Here is a 24,413-nt window from a genome sequence, read left to right as displayed (position 1 = left end):
TCTCTCCAGCTTACCACTTGGAACCAGAGCACCTTGAGTTTGCACACCTAAACATTGCACCCGACTGTAGGGAGGTCCTCACTCATGCACGGGCTTGTACCATCAAAACTTTATACATTTAAATGGAAACACTTTTGTATTTGGTGCCACTCAGAAAACATTGATCCTCTGTTCACCACCCTTGAGCAAATCTTACCTTTCTTCCTTCTTTTGGCTAAGTCGTGCCTTTCACATTCCACTCTGAAGGTCTTCCTGGCTGAACTTTCCCACTTTCAACATGGTTCCACATCTCTATACTACTCTGGGATCATTCGACTGTTCTTTAAAGGTCTGTTCTGGATGTTTCCACCTATCCGGCGTCTTCCACCTTCATGGAGCCTGAATCTCGTCTTGGCTCAGCTTCTCAAGCCTTCATTTGAACCAATCCACTCAGCGGATTTGAAATTCCTTAATTGGTAGGTTTCCCTCCTACTCGCACTTGCGTCTCCCAGCAGGTGAGTGACATACAAGCGTTTACCATTCAGCCACCTTTTCTTCAGATTTCAAAGGACACTGTCGTTCTACGTACAAACCCTAAGTTTATACCAAAGATTCCATCAGACTTCCAGCTAAATGTACCTGTAATACTAAAGACTTTCTTCCCTAACCCTCAGTCTCCCGCTGAGCGCACTCTTCATTTGCTAAACCTGAAGCGATGCCTAAAATTCTACATTCAATTCAATTAATTCAATTCAATTAATTTATATAGCGCGCTACATACCCAGAGAGTCTCAAGGCGCTTGGAGAAGGGCGGTGAATTACTTGTCGAAAATCCAGGTTTTAAGTTGCTTTCTGAATGCTAGGTGGTTCTGAGTGAGGCGAAGGTGAATGGGAAGTGAGTTCCATGTTTTAGCCGCCTGGTAGGAGAAGGATCTTCCTCCCATGGTGGTTTTGTTGATGCGAGGTACAACAGCAAGGGCTTGGTTGGAGGAGCGTAGCTGGCGGGAGGGGGTGTAGAAGGAGTCGTGTGAGGCATTCGGGTCCAAGTTCGTAAAGTGCTTTGTGTGCGTGGGTTAGGAGGCGGAATGTTATCCTCTTATTGACGGGGAGCCAGTGGAGGTTTTTCAGGTGACCAGAAATGTGGTCATTACGCGGGATGTCTAGTATGAGTCTGGCTGAAGCGTTCTGGATGCGTACGAGTTTTTTCTGAAGTTTTGCGGTGGTACCGGCGTATAGGGTGTTTCCGTAGTCCAGTCGGCTTGTAACCAGTGCGTGGGTGACCGTTTTTCTAGTTTCAGTGGGGATCCAGCGAAATGTTTTTTTGAGCATGCGAAGAATGTTGAAGCAAGATAAAGAAACTGCGTTGACTTGTCTGGTCATCGAGAGTGAGGAGTCCAGAATGACGCCCAGGTTCCGTGCGTGGTCAGTCGGAATGGGTGCTTTTCCAAGGGACTCTGGCCACCAAGAGTCGTCCCAGGCAGAGGGGGAGGTACCTAAGATAAGGACTTCTGTTTTGTCGGAATTCAGTTTCAGACGGCTGTGCTTCATCCACTCGGCTACTTCTTTCATTCCTTCATGCAGGTTTGTTTTGGCGGTGTTAGGGTCTTTGAGTGAGAGGATCAGTTGAGTGTCATCAGCGTAGGAGATGATGTTGAGGTTGTGTTGGCGTGCGATGGCGGCAAGGGGGCTCATGTATACGTTGAAGAGGGTGGGACTGAGTGAGGATCCTTGTGGCACTCCGCAAATAACTTCAGTGGCCTCTGACTTGAATGGTGGGAGGCGGACTCTCTGGGTTCTTCCGGCAAGGAACGAGGTGATCTTTCAGTGCTTTTCCTTGGATTCCGATGTTTCTGAGGCGTTGTAACAGGGTGCTATGACAGACTGTGCCGAAGGCTGCGGGGAGGTCGAGGAGGATGAGGGCGACTGTCTCCATTGTCCAGTAGAGTTCGAATGTCGTCTGTTGCTGCGATGAGGGCGGTTTCAGTGCTGTGCTTGACTCGGAAGCTGGACTGAGGAGTCGAGGGATTTGTTGGTTTCGAGGAAGGCGGCGAGCTGGTTGTTGACCGCTTTCTTGATGACTTTGGCCGGGAATGGAAGGAGCGAGATGGGGCGGTAGTTTTTGAGTTCGGTGGGGTCCGCTGTGGGCTTTTTCAGAAGTGCGCGGAGTTCGGCGTGTTTCCAGCTTTCCGGGAAGGTGGCGGAGTTGAGGGAGCAGTTGATGACGTCTCGGAGATGTGGTGCTATGATGGAATCTGCTTTGTTGAAGATGTGGTGAGGGCATGGGTCTGTGGGGGATCCTGAGTGGATGGAGTTCATCAGGCGGATGGTGTCCTCAGTGGAGATTGGGTTCCAGTCATTAAGGATGTTCAAGGGGGGTGAAGGTACGGCAGAAGGTTGGGTGGGTTGGTCTCCGGGTTGGTTGACGACTCTGTTGTGGATGTCTGCGATTTTGTTGTGGAAGAACGAAGCTAGGGAGTCTCGGAGGGCTTGAGAGGGAGTGATGTCGTTGGAGTTGGCAGTGGGGTTGGTAAACTCTTTGACTATGTTGAATAATTCCTTGCTGTTGTGGGCGTTGTCTAGTCTGTTTTTGAATGCGGCTTTCTTGGCAGTCCGAATCAGTTGGTGTATGCGGTAGGCGTTTTTGAAGGCATCCCTGGTGCTGGTTTTGGGTCTTTTTTTCCATGCCTTCTCAAGGGAGCGACAGAATTTCTTGGATTTCTTAAGATCCTCGTTAAACCAGAGGGCGTTTTTGTTGCCTAGTTTGATTTGACGTTTTTTCAGGGGTGCTAGGTTGTCGGCGCTGTTGGTTAGCCATTGAGTGAGGTTAATGGCTGCTTGGTTGGAGTTCGAAGAGTGGGCAGGGGGGTTTTGAAGAAGCGCTGAGGAGATCTGGTCGATGGTGATTTTGTTCCAGTTTCTTCGCAGAGTAGGTTGAGGGTGGTTGTGGTCTTTTTGAAGATAAAGTGAACGCAGCTGTGGTCCGTCCAATGGAGAGCTGTGGTGTGACTGAAGGAGATATGTTTGCTGGAGGTGAAGATAGGGTTGAGTGTGTGACCTGCGTAGTGAGTGGGGGTATTAACAAGTTGTTTGAGTCCGAGGTTGGCGAGATTGTCCAGAAGGGCGGTGGTGTTGCTGTCGTTGCTTTTTTCCAGGTGAAAATTGAGGTCTCCCAATAGAATGTAGTCCTCGGAGGGTAGGGCATGTGGGGTGATAAAGTCAGTGATGTCTTCACAGAATTGTGCACGGGGTCCTGGTGGCCTGTAGAGGAGGGTGCCTCTGAGTGTGGTCTTGGGGTTGGTGTGGATCTGGAAGTGAAGGTGTTCGGCGCTAGCGAGGTTGACGTCTTAGCTTGTTGAGATGCGGATGGAATTCTTATGGACGATTGATTGATAAAAATTTATAACGCAAAAAACAGTAACCCGCAGGTATCAAGGTGCCTAACAATACCATCAGAAAATTGAAACGTACATCCTTACACATAGGCTTGCAAGAAGAGGCGAGTTTTAAGGGCCCTTCGGAATTTCTGTAGGGAGGGTAGAGACCGAAGATCCAGAGGAAGATCATTCCACCATTTGGGAGCTAGGGTAGAGAAAGCCCTGCCACCCCACTTGGCTCTTCGTATGCGGGGAACTGTCAGGAGCGATTTCCTGGAGGAACGCTAGTTCCTTCCAGGAGTGTAGTGGGAGATAATGGAGCCAACTCCCATGTCGCTGTTTTTTGCAATGGCTCTATAGGTCATGCATAGGACTTTGAACCGTACTCTGTGTTCTACCGGTAACCAGTGCAGCGTTTTCCTGGCCAACGTGGCTGAAGAGCGTCTGGGAACATCCAGGACAAATCTGGCTGTGGCATTCTGAACTACCTGTAAGCGCTGCAGGAGGCTCCTATTTAGCCCCGCATACAGCACATTACAGTAGTCCAGGCGTGAGCCAATGAGTGCGACAGCTATTTGCTTTCTGGACTGCAAAGAGGTATTTCCTTATCCTTCGCAGGGTGTGAATTAAGCCCCAGCAGGTGGAGATGGTTCTACTCACCTGCCTGCCCATATCCAGGGCAGGGTCTATCATCACCCCAAGATTCTTAGCAGATGTTGTGGGGGAAGGGCACATTCCTAGCGAGTCAGGCCACCAGCTGGCTGACCAGATGTTCTCTTTCCCTCCAAACACCAACACCTCCGTCCTCTCCCCATTCAGTTTGAGAGAGTTCTGAATCATCCAATGACCAACCGCCTCCATACAAGATCTAAACTTGGAGGCGGTCTGCACATCTGAATGGGGGAGAGAGACTAGTATTTGGGTGTCATCTGCGTAAGAGACTACCTCCATCCCGAAAGTTCTTATTAGTCTGGCTGGTGGGGGTCACATAGATGTTGAATAGGGTCGGACTAAGAGCCGACCCTTGGGGGACCCCACACAGCACAGGTCGGGGTGGAGATAGAAACTCCCCCAGCTTGACTCTTTGCTCCCTCCCCTCAAGGAAGGAAGCCAATAGATCTAGAGCTGCGTCCTTCACCCCCACATCCCTCAGACAAGATGTAAGTACTGAGGGGGAGAGGGTATCGAAGGCCGCAGTTAGATCTAGCAGGACCAGGAGAGTGGTCTGGCCCCCATCCACTGTCGTGCGGATCTTGTCAAGCACGATGGTGAGGGCCGACTCGGTACTGTGTTCCCTCCTGAATCCGTGCTGGGAGGAGTCCGAGCAGTCCGAGCTTTCCACAAAGGCAGCGAGATGCTTGTTTAGATGTGCCTCAAGCATCTTCGCTGGAGCTGGAAGCAGGGAGATTGACGGAGGTTTTTTAGGACCTCCGGATCAAGGGAGGCCTTCTTTAGCAGAGGTTTCACTACTGCGCTCTTCCACTCCGAAGGGAAGATACCGTCTCATCGCTAGATTCATTATTTCTAGCAGCGGTGGTAGGAAGGTCTCCCTACACTGCTTGATTTTCAGTGGGCAAGTATCCAGGGGGAACCAGATTTGGTCTTATTAAGCAAGATCTCCAGATCTTGCAAAGCCATCGGGGGAAAGGAGTCCAAAGTGCAAGAAGGGGAGATGTCAGTGGTGGTGGACGATAGCGATGCCTCCTGTTTGCTTGGTGCGGTCTTTTCGGATGATCTTGTAGCCTTCCGGGATGGCAATGGTGATGTCTGGGGCAGAGGAGGCGTTCTTCCATGTTTCTGTTAGGAAGGCGACATCCGGGGAGATGGTGTCTAGTAGATTCCAGAGGTCGATGGCATGTCTGTGGACCGAGCGGGTGTTGAGCAGGACGCATATTAGGTGGTTGGTGTCAGGTCTTTGTTTGGTGTTAGTGGATGAGGAGTTGGTCTTGGTGCCGTCAAACTTGCAGGAGTAGCATTTGAAGGGTCCAGGGGTGGCTTGGGCGCAGTTGGGGAGTCGACCGGAGTTAAGGGCTAAGAGGGTGGAGGTGGCGTATGTAATGCGGGTGGGGTGGATGGGACGGGGGCCAGGGGGTCTGGCGCTTGGCGCGGGCGCAGACGGGCTTACCTTTGGCGCACCTTCGGCATGGACGCTGTGCGTAAATCCATCTATCTTAAATGGAGAGTGGGGGGGCGGAGCAGGGGAGGGTAGGGGGGCCAAGGGGGTCCACAACAAACAAACCAGATGACAAAATGGAGGATGGCATGTGAAACAGGGGCAGGTTACTATAAGGCTTAATTGCTCAAAGTAATGCACACAGTAAAGCAGCACGAAAATACAGTGAGTCAATGGCGGCAAAGTCAAGACCAAGTCAGACCAACTTTTCGTGGCCCATGGGCGGATGCGCAAGGGACATCCGGTCACTCACTGGATTTCTTCTGCCATCAACGGGCTGGCAAGCCTCTTTCTGCTCAGGTGCGAGCACTCGACGAGAGCAGTAGTATCCTCTACTGCCCTGTTTGCTGGAGTGCCTCTACATCAGATCTGTAGGGCAGCAACTTGGTCCAGCAGGCACACGTTTGAGGCACTACTGCCTAGGGCCCATTCCACTCTGCCTGGACAGCCAAGTCCGGAGGGATGGCTTTCGGCAGTTCTGTTCTCCAGGACGTTCTGGTGTGATCATTGGTTTGCAGACCCACCGCTGGGGTCGGTATTGCTGGGTTATCTATTCTAAGGTAAGGAATCTAACACTAACCTGTTTCTTTCAGATGTACAGGTTCGTTACCTTCGGTAACGATCTATCTGTAAAACAGTAGTTGGTATTTAGATTCCTTACCGCCCCACCCATCCTACCCAGTCTGAGAACTGATATCTAGGGTTAAGGTTCTTCCCTTTGAGGGCCCTAGTTTCATGGCACCAGCGTTGGTTTTTATCATGGCTCCACGTTCCTGGCACGGAAAAGCAGTGTATAAGAACTGACGAGCGCGAAGGTGGGGGTCTAAGTACTCGGTCATCCTGACTACCACTGATGCGGAGATGCAGACTATGCCTACTGACGCGCAGGGGTACTGCTACGAAAAACTTTCCGGATCCAGTCTGACAGCTGGGGATATTCTAAGGTAAGGAATCTAACACCAACTACTGTTTCTTACAGATATAATGTTAGGTAAGTAACTTGTGCAATAAGATACGAAGTTGCATATTGGCAAGCAGACTATGCCACATGTTGACACTTGTCCATGCAGCCCAGGGGGCTTTATTCAGACTAGGAATACAGCCATGAATATACGTAGACTACTACAAATTCTGGACGCTAACACGTACAATAAAGAGGCATGCATTTTATCAGTCAATATATAGAAGGCTTTTGATAGCCTCAAGTGGCCATATCTTTTTTAGTCCTGGGAGTGTTCGGACTAGGACAGTTTTGTGGCTTTGACGGCTATTCTATATAAAGATTCCTCTGCTAGAGTTAGTGGGTGGGGGGGGGGGGCGGGAGTTTATCTTGGAGGTGGGCAGAGGAACGAGACCAGGCTACCAGGTATTGCCCCTCTTGTTTGCATTGGCGGTGGAGCCTTTGGCTGTGCACGCTAGATCTGCCCACCACTACCAGGCTCTAGAGGTGATGGGGCAATCTCAATATATAGCACTGTGTGGACAACCTCTTGATGATCCTTGCTACCTCTGGAGACTCTTTAAAAGAGGGGTCAAACATCTGTTAGTAGGTTGGGAAGGGTTGCGGCTGTAAAGGTAAATTGGACCAAGACGTTCCTATTACTTTCTGTTATGAGGGTTTGCCCACCACTAACAGATGAAGTGAAGTGGATAACAGATGCTTGACTTATCTGGGAGTAAAAATAGATCCTGATCCTGGTAACTTACTGGAGCGCAACGTAGGGAGAGTGATAGAACGCTAAAAGTAATAGTTCTTGGCTTTCCTCCTGATATCGGTGGCAGGAAGAGTAGCACTTTTAAGGATGGTCACGCTTCCAAGGCTCCTACTATTTTGGGTTGCCCCCGCTCTGGATCCCACACACACTTTACCCAGTTCAATACCATGATTGCAGGGTTCTTGTAAGGCACCGGAAGACTGAGTAGCACTTGTCACCTACATGAGGCCCAGGGCAGAGGGATTCGCAGTGCCAGATTTTGAAGCCTATTATCATGCAGCTCAATTGCAATGGTTCACAAAATGGATGGTGGTCTGCCGCCGGAATATGAAGTGCCCTGGCATCTCAGAACAAAATTTGCAGCACCTCTTCCATATGCTGCTGTGCCTTCCCTTGAGAGATGGAGGAGCTCCTGCAGATCTAAGGGCAATGCGCTGGTGCTGTAATCAGTGCTTTGGACTGGCGCAGATAATTTCTCTGCGCTAGAGATTCAGTTGTTGGTCTGCCAGACGCTGCCCCACAGCGGGAACTGGCATACTCAAACATGGTGAGAAGGGGTCCCCACTATCGGAGATTTATAAGGACAATACATTGCTCCCGTTTAATCTATCGGAACGGTACAACCTCCCTGGAAGGGACTTCCTTTTACATGCTGACCTGACAGCAGCTATCTGCCAGCTTTGGCGGGGGGGGAGGGGGAACTGGTGCAACAGTAAACCAAATAGATTTCCTTTCTGTGTTCAATTACTTATTATGGTGATACTAAGACCATCTAGTTTCTAACATAACACAACTCCTGACAAAAATGCAAAATAAGGTTCGTTTGTGTTTATTAAAATACTCATTTTTTTTCCAATAATGGTGAATACATCAGCTAAAATCAATAACACAGTTGTCACTATAGTTGATTCAAACAGTTTTGATTCAATCTATACTCACTATTTTTTTGGCAAACCGTGTCCACTATCTAATCTACAATATTCACATACAAAATGAATATACAATAAATTCATACAAAAAAGATAAAATAGTCCTCTTGTCGACTCGTTTCAGTGTCTTATGCTTTTTATACACTTTCAGGACAGTTAAAAACATAGCATCTTCCATCTAAAAATGAATATATGCAATTAGAATCAATACCTGTGTCAATTCATACATACAAACGCCTATTCTTCTATATTGACTTTGTTATAATTCCATAAATGAAGACCGTTCTAGTTAACACAACTCAACAATTACATTTCTTACATGTATTGCATATGCAAAAGCTCTCATTTATGCAGTCAAGGGTCTTCTCCTTCCCTTCTCGCAAGTTCTGTGTGGGGCAGTATCTTAACATTAATGCCCAGTGTTGCCTATGGTAAAAGACGATCTCTCCATGCCCAATATTAATCTCCTTGTTCAAAAACTCTAATATGTATGTTAATCCACTTACTTGTTAAACAATGGATATTTCTTTTGTATCCTTTCATTTCTCATATGGCCATCCTGCTCAATGGTCATCCCGCTTGTCGATGCGTAGATACAATCGCTTACATATGTTTAGTGATCCTTAATCTAATTCAGCCCCTCCTGTAGAACTGTAGGAATATTGGGCAACTAGAGGAAAATAGGTAAGTGTACGCCGGGTACCATCCATGATGGAAATGACTGCGCAGTAAATCCTTTCCTATAGGCTCTCATTACTTGTCATCCATAGCGCTATATTATGGGCCCTTGTTGTTCCACATCTCGATCTTTGTATTGAGTTGCTTTTTAATTTTAGTATACTAGAGCTTGAATTGTACTCTTTGAGTTAAGGGACTGGTGCAACCACAGACCTCCTTAGGATGTCAGTATATAATGATGGCTGGAACTATAAAAGCAGGCACCTGCCTCTACCGATGCATCAATCAGGAGATACGACAGCCCAGTGCTCAAATTGGAATCTGACTTGGCCGAGACCATAGACTTAGAAGCCCTGGGGGGGGGGGGAGGGGGAGAGTTCGTGGAAAGGGCCTGGATAAGTTCTAGGAATGCGCATTTTCAACTGATCCACTTTGTCCTTAACAGAGCAGACCTTACGCCACAAAAGATCACTGAATATTTTGGGGCCAGTCCACTTGCCCGAGATGTAACCTGGAAGGTGCAAGGTTTTTACACACGTGTTGGGACTGCCCACTCCTGAGACTTCTGGAGAGTGGTGATGACCAGGTTGGTGAGCACAACTGAACGTGACATGGCGCTGACACCAGGGTGTTTCCTACATTGGTTCTCCCACACTGCCCATGATCAGTCACTAGCAAGTTTATAGACCTGGGGTTGGTGTGGGCCAAAAGGTAACTCCCAAGGGTACTCCCAAGCGATTGGAAAGCGAAACATGCCATAAAGTACTGAGATGGGAGAGGGATTTTGTCAAATGGGCAGACTGTGAAGGGATCTATAGACTACAAATGGCCCGCCAAACTGGGAGTGTTGGAAAGGGCCCTTTTTGCATGTTTATCCCTAAACTTTCTGCTTTTCCTCCTATTTTTTCCTGACCGGTGTGTTAGTTTTAGGACTGTGCTTTATCACGGCAAAACGGTGCTGAAGTGCATATGCTCTGTGTAAAATGTTGGTATTTCCTTGATTGGCTTATTTGATTTGTGTCAGTCCCTAGTAAAGTGCACTGCGAGTGCCAGGGCCTATAAATCAAATGCTGTTGGTAGGCTGCAGCCCTGGATTGTGCCACTTACGCAAACAGCCCATAAAGTGTAACTATGGCCTGCCATTGCAGAGCCTGTGCGCAGCCTGGGGCTGCTATGTCTACTTAGCAAGCACACACACTTACATGTAGAAAAGGGAATGTTTAGAGACTTGCGAGTTGCCCCTAAGGTAGGCCCAAGGTACTCCCATGGGCAGGGTGCATTGTATGTGAAAGGTATGACATACCCTGGTGTGTGTGGTGTGTGGCATGTCCCGATATTGAACTACAGCCTACTTCGTTTTTCACTATTGCAAGGCTACCTTTTCCCATAGGCCAGAATGGGCAGTTTGATTATTACATCCTATAATCCGAACTGATTCAGGGAACATGGTAGAAATTAGAGTTTAGTATGCCTGAACTCAATGTCAAAACTAACTTCATTAAAAGATGTATTTTATCATTCTGTTTTAAAAAAAAAAACACTTTTAGAAAGTTTTTTTTTTTTACTTTACCATCTAGCTAGCCTGTGTATTCGCGGTCTGGTTTGTTAGTGTTCAGGGCTGGGGGAGACTCAAGGAGACCTGATGAGTCCGCACAGGGCTGAATAGACACAGCTACACATAGGTGGGAGGAGTCGCACCTGGATCTAATAGGGCTCCGCTCTCCTGCCACCACCTGTGGTGCATCTGACCCAGGCCCACACTGACAAAAGAAGGTGCACCCTGGCAGAATGCACCCAAAACTGAAGGCAGAGGGGCCTGTACCTAGTTCAAACCAGAGGACAAAGGATTTGCTGATATAAATATGGGGGCCCATACCCTGGAGATCTAGATTACTTCTGAACTAAGATACCTGCCAGGAAGGAGGACTGGGAAAGCTGGAGTACTGCCCCTAGGCTGGGTGTTGAGGGGTCGGCCTGCAGTGGTTGCTTCTGTCTTAAGCAGGGAAAGGACTGTGCGTTCATCATCCTGCTGATTTCTCCTAGGGATTGAAGTAGAGCTTGCCTCCTGTTGGAAGTCTCAGATAGAAAAAACTTCAGAGAACTCTCAGGAATCAAGGAACCTGCCAAGAAGGTAAGCTAGAATGGCTGCCAGGAGGAGTACTGCCCCTTTGCTGTGTTGCTTTGTTGGGTTGGCCTGCAGCTGCTGCTTCTGCCTTGGGCATTGGAAGGACTGGATTGAACTTTCTCTACATGTGCTGAGTATCCTCAAGGACTTGAGGTAAAGCTTCCCCCTGTTCAAGAAGTCTGGAACAGCAAAGACTTCAATTCTGACATCGCTGCCAACTCCGTGTCCTAAAGGCATTGCAGAGGGCACCGCCGCACCGTGACCCTGGTCTCACCGTCTACACTGCCACCGAGCTGCTGCTCGCACGTGACCTGTGGGCACCACACCGCCTTGCTTTGCCACGACTCCTTGGTATCCCGATGACGTTTCTCCATGCCAGACACTACGCTGCTGCTTGCACCGTGGTTCAAGGGCACCGCTTGGAAAGTTACATGGCGTACCGCAGCCTTGCCTTACCAACGCCGGTACCATTGACTCCAGTTCGTCATCCCACAGCGCTTCAACAATGATGCCACTGCTGCACCATGACCTGCCAGCACCATGACCTGCCAGCACCATGGCGAACATTGCCTTCATCTCACACAGCTACCCTGGTCTCACCAACGACCTCATATGATGCGGCCACCAAGCCACTGCTCGCACCGCGACCTGAGGGCACCACACCGCTGCACTTTGCACCGCAGCACCCAATGCCTGCTGACACCAGCTCTCTTCACAGAGGAGTTCGATCTGCAACACGTGTGACTTTGAGGGCCCGACTCCTCCTGCACCGACAACTGCAGACGCTGTGTGTTCGGAAGCTCAACGTTGAAGCCCTGCATTTCTGAAAGGTACTGTTTGTGGGTCTCCTTGACACTGTAGCTGGCCCGTGACGCTGCGCTCAGCCCGAACTGTTAGGATTGGTTTGGTCATAATGCTGCGATAGCTCCTCCGGGGCGATCTACATCAAGGAACGGTCAACGTTATTTTGATAACTGAAGATTTTTATACTACTGCATGGTGGATTTTTATCGTATTTAGTCTTGTTTTAAGTATATAAAAATGTTGGCTATTTTTCTAAACTGGTGGAGTGTCCTTTTGTAGTGCTTACACTGTGATACTGTTTTGTGCAAATGCTTTACAAACTGCCTCCAAGATAAACCTGGCTTCTTGTGCCAAGCTACCAAAGCGGTGAGCAGGGGTTATTTTAGGAGTTTACCTCCCTTATCCTGACTAGAGTGGTGGTTTCTGCCTGACTTTGGTGCATATCTTAGCCAACCAGGTATCCTATTTCTAACAGGGAGCAAAAAGGCATTTGAGACTTCGAGGGCATGTGTGGCATTAGTGGACATATTGCGATAGCACGTAAGTACCCCCCGACGGTGAGGGCCTTGGGATAGATTATTGAGGGTGTGGGTTCCTGGATGACCCGGACTGACTCTCCGGGGCGCGGGCTTCCAAAATGAGCTGAACCGCGAATCACTACTGTGCAACTGCAGCGCTGATAATGATCTGCCCAGTGTGCTGTTGCACTACCCAGCATTACCGTGCAGGAAGTCTGGTGAATGAGACCTGCCTGTGGGGTGGGGTCCAAATATTGGACAGATAAGGAGGAGCCTGGATCTGAAAGGGGCGATTGGATAGGAAGGACGCAAACCAGGCCCAAGCCTTACCACTGACCCCAATCTCCCAGAGTCATTGGAGCAGACACTCATGGGACACCGTGTTGAAGGCCCCACTCTGGTACAGTAAGATCAGTGCCGAGGTGTTGCCCATGTCCAGTGACTCCCTTAGCTGCTCTGTAACTGCCAGCAGGGCGGATTCCATACTATGCTTAGACCGGAACCCATTTTATGACCTGTCCAAAATCCCATTAACTTCCAAATACTTGGCCAGGATGCCATTAACATGAGATTCCATGATCAGGTAGCAGATTGGCCGGAACTTTTCCGGCAGAAATGCATCCAGTGCTGGCTTTTTAGTAAAGGAATCACCTTGGTGTATTTACAGTATTTAGGAATTGCTGACATCTGGAGCGATCTCAGTTCCTTGCCCTCGGTCATGATACAGTCCTGGAATTTCCTGAAGGTCTGGTTTTATTGGATCAGGTGAACCTGATTTCACCTTTGCTGCCAGAATCTCCAGGCTGTTGAAAGACAGATGGTAAGTCTTGTAGAGAGTAAGGGAGATATGTGAGGAATTGGGGGCCACGATTTAGCAGCGACCCTTCTGGAGTTGTTATAAATGCCCTAAACTTTACAGATAAAGTAGCGTGCCAAAGATTCACATTGCAGATTGGAGGATATGATGTGATTAGTTGATGCAGGGGGTTTTAAGGGAGAAAATGGTTTTAGAGGGGTTGAAACTTGATGTAATCAAATTAGTGTAGAATGCGGCTTTAGATTTTTGTACTAGTTTGTGGTTTGCTTTAATGGCCTGCCTGGAGATCTTTTTGGCATTGGGGTCGTAAGTGCCTTCCAGAATTTGACTTTTTTTTGACCTCGATATGGTCTCAATGTACTAGGCGTGCGAATGTGAAGCGCAGGTCAGTTTCTTGTGGATGCAGTGGTCGAGAGGTTGTTCCAGCCCCTAAAAGCTGTCTGCATCCTCAAAGTCAATGGGTCAGTTGGGGCAGGATGGCTTTAGGCTGGACGCAAAACTGGAGGAGTCTAGTTTGAAAGGTAGAGAAGACTGCTGCAGGGCACCAGCTAGACTGAGGCTCATGTGGATAAGAAAATGATCCGTTAATTTGGACGGAAGGTGGGTTGTGGACTTTGAGAGTGTATAATTGAAAATCCAGTGACCTGTGCGATGTGATGGATCTTCCACAAGTTGAGTTAATTGACCTGCTTCCATGTCTCCCTAGTAAGTTGGTAATCTCCTGAAAGTCTGGGCGTAACGTTCCAGATGTAAATTAAGATCTCATAAGATGTTAAGAAGTAGATGTCTCTAGGGCAGGAGGAGATGTAATGTGCTCTAGGGCTTCCATGTGCACACGGGGGGGAGGAGGGGAGGGGGGGGACAAGTTATTTATATAGTGGTTGGGGGGGGGTTATACACGAGAATACTACACAGCAGCCACCATTAAAATTACAGTAAGACGCTCTGAAATCTGTTCCTCTCTAGGATTCTGCCAGCCCTAATCACATTTACAGGGTTTTTTTAATTGGACCTCCTAGGCATATCAAAGGTCTGATAGTTGGGAACAAGAAATGTTGATATTTGAGGATCAGAGAATGTTGACTTGGATCCCAAATATTTACGTCTCACCGACAGGGACAAAACCCACTGGATTGTACACGACATTCCACTCCCCTCCTTAGACACAATCTGACAAATGTAGGACTTTAGTTTTAAGACAATCCAGTGGGTTTTTACAATTTACAATCCAACTAATCCAGAGCAAGACCTGGGAATCCTGGATGAGACTGGGAGGTCGGGTTTCTGACCGATATTATTGGATTCTGCATACTAAGCCATTTAAAATGGGGAAAATTAGATCCAAATACCGAAGAGGATGCAGACAATTGGGCACGCTTGTGTATACTCAATGGGAATGCAACAAGTAGCATAACCACTGGCAGTTGTTAAGGCAGCTCCAACGATTCTTTTTTGCCCAGTCTTTCTAGATGAAGGCCCGTCGTATGCAAATCAATACGGATCCTGCTCTTCATGGAAAATCTAGCAACCATTGACTGTTTTGACTGTTAGACCAGCGGTACGGTATACCCTAAGCGATTGCCAGTTATAATTTTTCTCAACACTTCTTTGTCAACACTTCTCCGTCACCTTTAGTGTGACTGTTGCATTATCGTCGAACTGATATCTACATTAAATTTATTCTGGATATGGGGGTAGGAACGTTCACAGCATGCAGGAAAGGTAAGCAAGCCATTTATGAACTGTTGATTAAAAGTACTTTAAATCAGTTTATTAATGAATTGGTTTACATCAATATTAAAACTGCCATTCGTTTCATTACAGCATGAAAGCTTCAGAGAAAAGCAAGCTGCAGACTTAAGTGGGAAAGAGAACCACCCTAAAGTGTATTTTATGAAACAAACAATTGGCAACTCGTGTGGCACCATTGGTTTAATTCATGCTGTTGCCAACAATCGAGACAAATTAAGCCTTGGTGAGTCATCTTAACCTTTGTTGACCTGTTTTCGTCTTACATTGGTGTACATGAAGCATTGTGAATGTGGCTAAAGTACATGAGGAGACATTGGAAAAGCAAAATGGGTATGATCTGGGGTCGTGCATCCATACACAGCCACGTAGACATTGGCCTACATGATTCATACAACATACAGTGGACCATGCCCACAGAATCCACTCTTAAATGGCTAGCTATGCACAAGCACCTGCCAACAACCTTGCACGCGGACCAGTAGTGTATCGCATACAAGCTGCATAACCTACAGTTGTCCAGGTGGACCAATATGCTGGTTCTGTATCTTAGGAGCAACTTTGTGCTTTAAAGGTTTGACTAAGCGCTGTATGCGGGGACCCTGAAACATATATAATTTATTTATGCATACAGGGTGTATGTGTCCTTACTATGAACAGCATCCTTAGAGCCTATTAGGTAACACTTTTCCAGATTATAGTTTCTAAGATTAAATAAATACCCAGTTTAACTCTACATTGCAGCAGCTTTGTTGCAAAAAAAGTAGTTGTAAGGGTATACCAGGAAGGAAAAAAAATGCAGTGCTTCCTAAACTTAATAGAACTGTAACCAATTTTTAGAGCAGCAAAATTTCAGTAACTCGCCTGTACATAACTGACACGAGACTGGTATGTTTACATTTATGTAATCTGTTTCTATATATGTGATATCTAAATAGAAAGTGGCAAACCCAGTAACCCAAGGACCTAGGCCAGACAAAGTGGACCCTATGGGGTGTTGTAGCCCTGGACTACCACGGCAGTAGTGTTATATTAGGGGAAAGAGGAAAAACCTACTCCAATGAGTAAGTTTGTTATGCGTTTAGTGCATTTATTTACACATCTAATGTATGAATACATTTAATGTATTCAGTATAAGGAAGTACTTTTACAAGGTGCTCCTGAAGTCACGGCACAATGAGGGTTAGTGAATTGAAAGTCTATTTGTGCTATGTACAGCATATATGCATGTGACTGAAGAGAATGTTTTGAAGTCCACACCCGTGAAATAAGTGACGTCCACCAAAAATCAAAAAACCAGGCACACAATTGTCAAATTTTCGACCCCTCAACATTGGCCTTTAGAGCAGGATCATCAGGACAGTTATCTAAAAACGAGATACTGTCGACAGCCGCTTCGAGGACTACGTCTGACGGCGGCTGTCATGACTGCTAGCTCGTCGACCTATAAACCCATCGTCGACTATAAATTCCGTCAACTAAGACTTTTCCAGCGTTGACTATTCCGTCGACTAATCCTTCAATGGCTTTGTCGTTTCTTTCGACTACTCCGAGTCAAAAAGCAGATTTCCTCACGGAAACGGCAGATAACACCGGAGATGACTTCTGCAAGGTGAGTTACACCTTTGCCTCCTAATATGCTGCTGGATGACGAGTCTGATGAAGAGGGTGACTATATCCATTATGGGGATGCCTACAGTCCCTCGGATTTGAATGTGAAATGTCAAGATACAGATACTGAGGAGTACTGCGAACACCAGTATTTTCAGCAGGAACAACTTCCTCGAGGCTTGGGTCAGGACATGGTGGCCATTCCAGCCTCTATGGTTTCGGATTTGAAATTGATGCTGCAGGACTATAGGAATAGATTTCCTACTCGTCCAGCAGTACAATTGGAACGCCCTCCTTCTCCAACTGTACCTCCGACATCTACAATCATCGTGACAACGGTGGTCCCACGGGCTGTGGAAACTGAACCCGGAGAGGAATCCGGAGAGGTTGTGCATGTGTCTTCAGATGACGTTCAGGAAGATCCTAATAAAGACCCTGACTTGGATTATGATAGTGGCCTTCAAGATCCAGATGCCACAGGACAAGACACTGCTACTTCTCCTCCAGCTGACATTGGGGGTTTCCATAACCTTATGGAAAGGGCATCTAAAAGATTTGGTCTGCCAATCACAACAGTGCAGTCAGACTGTTTCCTTTATGACTTTAAAGAGCCATACAAAGTCAGTCAGATCGATTCCTATAATAGAACACGTATGGTCAGAAGGGATCAAGGTCATGCAGAATCCGCCCACTGTCATTCCTGTTCTTCCCCGGCTGGAGAAGAAATATAAGGCCCCCTGATGGCAGTCCAGCATGCCTACTTGGACAACCTAAGCCGGATTTTTTAATCACAAGCGGTGCGAAGCAAATCAAAGAATCCTTCCACGCCACTTACTACACCCCCGGACAAGGAAGGGAGGCGCTTGGACAATGTGGGTAAGAGATTCTCCTCTATGGCTAGTCTCCTCGTTCGAGCGGCTAATGCTCTGGCCATCTTGGGCAGATACGATCGCCAGATGTGGTGTGATTTGGCCCTGTTTATAGAACTGACTCCAGATTCATCAAGAGAAAGCCAGAAAGGTTCTCGTGGAGTGAGAAAGCTCCTCCAGAAGTCATAGATTGTGCTATGGACATAGCTTCTACGGCCTTCCGTTCTCTGGCTGGTTCAGCTGCCTTACGACGACAGGGCTGGTTGCGGGCGACCTGGTTTCGCCAAGAAGTACAAAACAAGATCCTGGACCTTCCATTTGATGGAGAAATGTTTTTTGGTAAGCATTTTGATGAGGCCCTCTAAAGTATTAAGGACACAGAACCAGCGAAGTCCTTGGGGGTCTTTAAATTACCATAAGGTCCCATTCAGATGTGCGAGAGGAAGAGGCTTCTCTTATAGAGGTGCCGACCAACTGATATTCTTAGCAATCCTCACAATCATACAAGCCGCAGTATTCTAAACAACGCCAGGGCCAGTCTGCTTCTCATCAATCTTAGAGAGTACGTCCGAATCGTCAAGGACGCAACACTTCCAAAAAGCAATAGTGGCATCTTGGCTCTTGAAACTGCTCCTTCCTCCCCGAGGACATCAGTGGGGGGCAGGATATCTTTTTGTCTAGAAAGCTGGAGAATTATAACATCGACCAGTGGGTCCTGAATATTGTTCAGAGTGGCCATACGTTGGAATTTCAAGATCCTCCTCCAACCAGAGCTCCAGGCGCCAGTCTTATCACAACATCTGGGACTACTACGTCTCGAAGCCCACCAACTTTTCATCAAGGGGGCAATAGAACCGGTACCTCTCTCGCAGAGAGGAAAAGGTTTCTATTCCAGGTTCTTCCTGGTTCGCAAGAAGGTATTTATTCCAGATTCTTCCTGGTTCGCAAGACTACAGAGACTGAGCCCCCTATATTAGATCTATGGGAGCCAGATCTGCAGGAGCCATATTAGATCTACAGGAGCTAAACACCTATCTCAGCAAACTGTCCTTCAGGATGGTCACTCTCAAGGATATTCTTCGTCTACTGAATCCGGGGGACTTCATCGCGACTCTGGATTTAGAAGATTTGTACTGCCACGTACCGATCCACCCAGCTCACAGGCAATACTTGCGCTTCACAGTAGGCAAGAGCCATTTCCAAATCAAAGTGCCTAAGTTTGGTGTTCGATCTGCACCAAGAATATTTACAAAGGTGTTGGCCCCAGTGGCAGCTTTCCTCAGGAAGCAATCTCTGGAAGTTTTCCCATACCTGGACGACTGGCTAGTCAAAGCTCCTTCTTTCCAGGGAACTTCCAAGGCCATTGCAACTTGTATTCAATTGTTCAATCGCCTGGGCCTTCAAATCTAGAAGAGCAAGTCAGTTCTGCAACCGTCCAGCTCAACGAAGTTCCTAGGAGCCATTCTGGACTCAGAACAGGGCAAAGCTTATCCTTCAGACGAGCGTCGGAACAAGTTAATACTCTCGGCTCGCCAAGTGCTGAAGAGGAGATCCCTGTCAGTACGGCTCTAAAAGTCTCTGCACGGATCGATTTCATCTTGTATACCATTTGGTTCTGCATTGCAGGCTGCGAATGCATCCTCTACAAGAGCAACTCTACAAACAATGGCGCCAAGCAGAAGGCTTTCAACGACCATTTTAGTAACACCAGAGATGGAGGCATGCGAAAGGTGGATAGTGAGAAGCAACATCGCAGAGGGTCGGACTTTCAGGCTTTCTCAGTCTTCTATGGTCCTAACCATGGATGCCTCGTTAGAAGGCTGGGGATCAGTGCTCCAGGAGCTGCAAGTCAGTGTCACTGGGATCCACAGCAACGCCAGTACCACATCAATTTGTTGGAGTTGACTGCCATCCGATTAGCTTTGCAAGGTTTTCTCCCGAGGAATCGAAATAATCTAGTGCTGGTCCGGACGGACAATAAAACGGCCATGCACAATATCCACAAGCAGGGGAGGACAAGGTCCCTAACTCTGTCAAAGGAAGCTCAACGAATTTGAGATTAGGCAATTCTTCACAAGGTCACTCTGACACAAGATCACTGACAGCAGAACACCTGGCAGGTTTGCTCAATGTCACAGCAGATGTACTAAGTCGTCAAAAAGCAGCCAATCACGAATGGGAGCGAGATCAGTCCATTCTAGAGGTGTTCTCGGTCTGGGGGACTCCGACCATAGACCTCTTTGCATCTCCGGAGAACACCAAATGCCTGTTCTACGCAAGCAAGGATCACCATCTAGGATCCTTGGGAACGCACTTTCGATTGCCTGGTTAGGCACATTCTTCTACGCTTTTCCGCCAACACCCCTAATACCGAGGTTACTCAGGAAGATCTACGTGGAACTATGCAAAATGATTCTGATTGCACCGGCGTGGCCCCGGATTGTCCCATTCGCCTGCGACTAGTTCGTCCCTGTTATCAAAGTCTCAGGGTCAGGTGCTGCATCCGGATCCGACTTCGCTTCACTTGACTGCGTGGCTCCTGAAAACAGGGAATTCCAACATCTGAATCTCCCCAAGGAGTGTAGGGAGGTTTTGTCTCCGGCTCGAGCACCAAGCACTAACAAAACGTATAAAGCAAAATGGAAGATTCTGCCTATGGTGTCAGACAACGGCTCCACCCTTACAAGTCTGCTCCACATCAAATTTTGCCATATATCCGATCACTGGCTCAATCTGGATTGGCTCATTCTTCGGTTAAAGTTCATCTAGCAGCCATCAAGATTCCGGCGGACATCTTCAGGTACTTCTCTTTGGTCTGCTAGAATTGTCAAGCAGTTCTTAAAGGGCCTGTTTCGGATGTATCCTCCAGTCAGTCCTCTGCCACCAATTTGGCAACTTAATCTGGTGTTGGCTCAGCTAGTGAAAGCTCCTTTTGAGCCCATTCACCAAACGGATCTTGAATTCCTTTCTTGGAAGCTAGCCCTCCTTTTAGCACTGACATCTGCTAGGAGAGTTAGTGAACTTCAAGCGCTGTCAATAGTGGAACCTTTTCTTCAATTCAAGAAAGATGTCCTCATCCTTCGGACGAATCCGAAGTTCATCTCTAAGGTTCCCTCTGAATTCCATCTGAATGAACCTTTGATTTTGAAATCATTCTTTCGACGGCCAACTACTCCGGCAGAAAAATAATTGCATTCTTTGGATGTTCAGAGGTGTTTAAAATTTTATTTAGAGCTTTAGAAAATCCTTGCAACTGTTGGTATCTTAAAGTGCACTGCGGAAGGGATTTCCTCTAACTAAAACCAGCATTTAGCGCTGGAGATCCAGCGCTATTAAGTTCTGCCATCAAGGTGCGGGCAAGCCCCTTGAAAGTAAAGCCTGTGCACATTCAACAAGATCAGTGTCATCTTCGGTGGCTCTTTTTCTGGAGTCCCTATCAGACATCTGCAGGGCAGCGATGTGGAGCCGTACACATCCCTTCACGAAGCATTACTGCCTGGAGTCTACGGGACAGGACGACGCTGCTGTTGGTCAAGCAGTCCTCGAATCTTTTTCAATGAGGTGAGCTTTCCCTACAATCCCACCTTCCTGTGTAGCACTTTTTGTATCGGTGATGCTTTTTTCAATGATAATCTTTCTTCATTGTTACTTTGAGCATTGCTATGGTGTCATGCAATAATAATTTTGTAACAATGTGCTTTGGTGACTTACTGCTAGCTATTCTGATACAAAGCATAGGAATCTGACAGTTCCAATACTGGGGTAAGAAAACAAGTTACTTACCTGTAACTTTGGTTCCCTAGTATTGGTAACTTTCATAGATTCCCATGCACCCACTCTCTTCCCCTAGGAAAGCTCTGCCTTTTTACTGAGAGTGGCTGTTGGCACAACGGCTACGAAAATCTGAGGCTCTCAGGAAGGTTCTATGGGGTGAGGTATTCTGATTGTGTAAAAGAGCCCACATTTCCGCAAGAACCAAAGAGGGTGATATGCTGCAAAATGAGATGAGGCCTAATTTTCGCTTTTGTACCTATGGTTCTGATATTTTTTAGATTTACAGAGGCTCCCAATCCGACGACTGGGAATGATACAAAGCATGGGAATCTATGAAAGTTACCAATACTGGGGAATCAAAGTTACAGGTAAGTAACTAGTTTTCTTAGCATTGTTGGCCTGAGAAGCTGGGCTCTGTTCTGGAAGCCAAACCCCAGTTTAATCTCGTGTGAGTATAGAAGTTATCTTTTGACCATCTCAGCAGTGGCAGGAAAGTGTTTTGGACTCTGAAAATGCTAAGAAAAATGTCTTCCCAACAGAATCCAGTCGGACAGTGGTTCAGGCCATGATGGTGTCATGGCTGGGCTACTGCGATGTGTTATACGTCTGATGGATACATCTGCCAGTAGATTCCTCACCTTGTGAATAAGAAGCATAAAGAGGAAACTTGTGTCTCTGCGTCCTTCGGAGGAGTCGGACCGGAAGTCGTCTGCATCGGAAAGATAGTTTCTCCTTCACCTGCTGTACTGGATCCGGAAGGTGAGCAATCGCCTGTTGGTTCACCGGAGCAGTCACCAGCTATAGTTGCAAATCCATCTCCGACATAGATTCATTCTCCAGCTCAAGAGGAGGAAGAGGTTCCCTCCCCTGAGGTCTGTCAACTCCAGTCCCTCGTGCCGAAGAACAGGTTGAGCTGAATCCGGTTCTGCCTCAGGAGCAGCCAGCGGGTCCATACCCTCAATTTCCAGGCCCAGACTCTTTGCATTATTTAAATGCTATGTATGGGGTGTTCTCAAGAGCCATGTACCCCTCTGGGACACCTGTTGGTCACATGGGTTCAATGGCTTATCTTAGAGTTCCACAAACGTATGCTCCGGCTCCGTTCATGCCGACTTCGGCTCTGGCTTGGCATCTCCCAGCGTCGCCGAGGTCTTCGATGCCGATACCTTTGTCACAGGCGCTGAGTTATACGCTGGCCGCGGCTCCGGAGTCATTTGCGGATCCGCTGACTCTGATCCCGAAGGAGAGGTCGAGAAGGGAGGCTCAACGGCTTCTGGAGGAACTGCGATACAGAGAGATGGAGATGGAAGGAGAGTTGTAGGAATCTGAGGGAAGCTTGTGGCTTGGAACTTTCTCCAGATTGGGAGTTGTCTTCTGTTCCGGAGGCCACGTTAAAGATGTGGCTCCATATCATGTGGTCATAAAGAAAGCAGCAGAACTTTTGAATTTAAATCTTCCACTGCAGAATTTAAATCTAATATTTTAACAAGTTCTCCATTCTCAGTCTTCAGTGATGGAGCCAATGCTTCCTTTCAATGAGGCGTTGACCGAGCCAATCCTTGAAGTGTGGCGTAAGCCTCTCAGCTCCAGCGGTTTCCAAAGCTGTCACAAGGAGATATAGGGTGGCTCCTGGTGACCCAGACTTATCTTCTCATCCTTTGCACGAGAGCTTGGTGGTACAGGCAGTATATTTCAAGAAAACTTCAGGTTCCTTTCCGCAGGTGCCTGGGGACAAGGAATCTAAAAAGCAAGAAATGTCGGCAAAGAGTCTTTTGTTCAGCCAGCATGGCTCTTAAGTCAACAAATGCCACTTGTGTCTTAGGGCAATACATCCATGCTTTGATGCACTCTGTAAAGCAATTAGCCCCCAAGATTCTGTAGGACAGGCAGAATTTTATTGAGGTACTTTTTGACTCTGGCTGCTGCTCGCCAAGTCATCCAGAGTAGTTTGGCCACAGCTGACTCTGTGGCAGGGGTTATGGGCTCGTCGATTGCCACCAGGAGAACTGCTTGGCTGAAGTACTCAGAATTTTCTGCGCATGTGCAGGCTGCCTTGGTAGATCTGCTGTTTGATGGCTCGGGCCTTTTTGGAAAAAAGGCAGATGCTGCGCTGGAAAGGTTAAAAAACTGGGGCTTCGGAAGGTCTTCCTTTCGTTCTTATAACAAACCGCAGAAGCAATCGCAGAATCCTCTGTAAAAGTCATACAGAGGAAGACAAAGGGCTCGTCCTCTGTCTAGTTTCCTCCTCCTCCTCCTCCTCCTTCTTCCACCCACCCCCCTCCATCTACAGCAAAGCAGCCCTAGATCTGCCCTTCCGGATCATGTTGGTGCTGTAGGGGGTTGGCTTACCCATTTCTGCGGGATTGGGGATTGATTACATCGGACCTTTGGGTTCTCAATCTCGTGGAGAATGGGTATGCTGTTCTATTTCGGGAATTCCCTCAATTACCCTCCTTGCCAAGGTTTTTGCTCCGAGGACCACCTGCTTCTCCTGCAGGAAGAAGTCCTGGCATTACTGAGAAGGTGCGATAGAGGTGGTTCTGGTGCAGGAAAGGGGTCCAGGATGCTACTCCGGTATTTCCTGATAGCCCAGAAGGATGGCCGACTTTGTCCAATCCTGTATCTCAGGATCTTGAACCTCTTTCTGAAGCAGGATAAGTTCAAGATGCTCACCCTTGCTCAGGTTCTTCAGGCGTTTCTGGAAGAAGACTGGATGGTGTCGATCGACTTGCAGGATGCTTATTTCCACATTCCCATCCTAAAGTCGCACAGGAAGTATCTCCATTTCACGATTGGTTTGCAACATTACCAGTTTGCGGTCCTTCCTTTTGGACTTACTACTGCCCCTCGAGTCTTCACTGAGGTGGTGGCAGCACATCTCAGGTCAGGGATACAAGCATTCCCTTATCTGGATGACTGGCTGATCAAAGCAGTCACCAGAGAAGGTGCTCCATCATCTGCAAGTCACAACTCCGTTGTTGTACAGATTGGGCTTTTCGATAAATGTACCCAAATCTCACCTGGTGCCCTCCCAGCGCAACCTATTCATAGGTGCGGTACTGGATACTATGGTCAGGCATTCCCTCCTCCACAAAGGTTTCGCGACATACAGGAAATAATTCTTTTATTCTACAATGAAGCGGTCGATTCAGTCCTGAAGGTCCTTTGCCTGCTCGGTCTGATGGCTTCCTGCATTGTTGGTCAGCCATGCACGCTGGCACATGAGGGCACTCCAGTGGTTCCTCCGCAGGCAGTGGTATCAACACAATGGGGATCTGAGTCTGAGGATTTCCAGAGA

The 24,413-nt window shown here is 47.6% G+C and overlaps 1 protein-coding gene across 1 annotated transcript in view; it reads left to right on the top strand.

Annotated features, from left to right (window-relative positions):
- Positions 1 to 24,413, top strand: part of UCHL1 (ubiquitin C-terminal hydrolase L1) — a gene marked incomplete at its 3' end in the record, with an annotated part of 139,857 nt that overhangs the window by 61,580 nt on the left and 53,864 nt on the right. Inside the window, exon 3 of the mRNA XM_086964606.1 lies at positions 14,937 to 15,087. Coding sequence (XP_086820732.1) covers positions 14,937 to 15,087 — 151 coding nt within the window. The remainder of the gene's footprint in view (positions 1 to 14,936; positions 15,088 to 24,413) is intronic.

Source organism: Lissotriton vulgaris, chromosome 3_2 (assembly GCF_964263255.1).
Source record: "Lissotriton vulgaris chromosome 3_2, aLisVul1.2, whole genome shotgun sequence".
Lineage (NCBI taxonomy): Eukaryota > Metazoa > Chordata > Amphibia > Caudata > Salamandridae > Lissotriton > Lissotriton vulgaris.
This window is presented reverse-complemented; position numbering and strand designations above follow the sequence as displayed.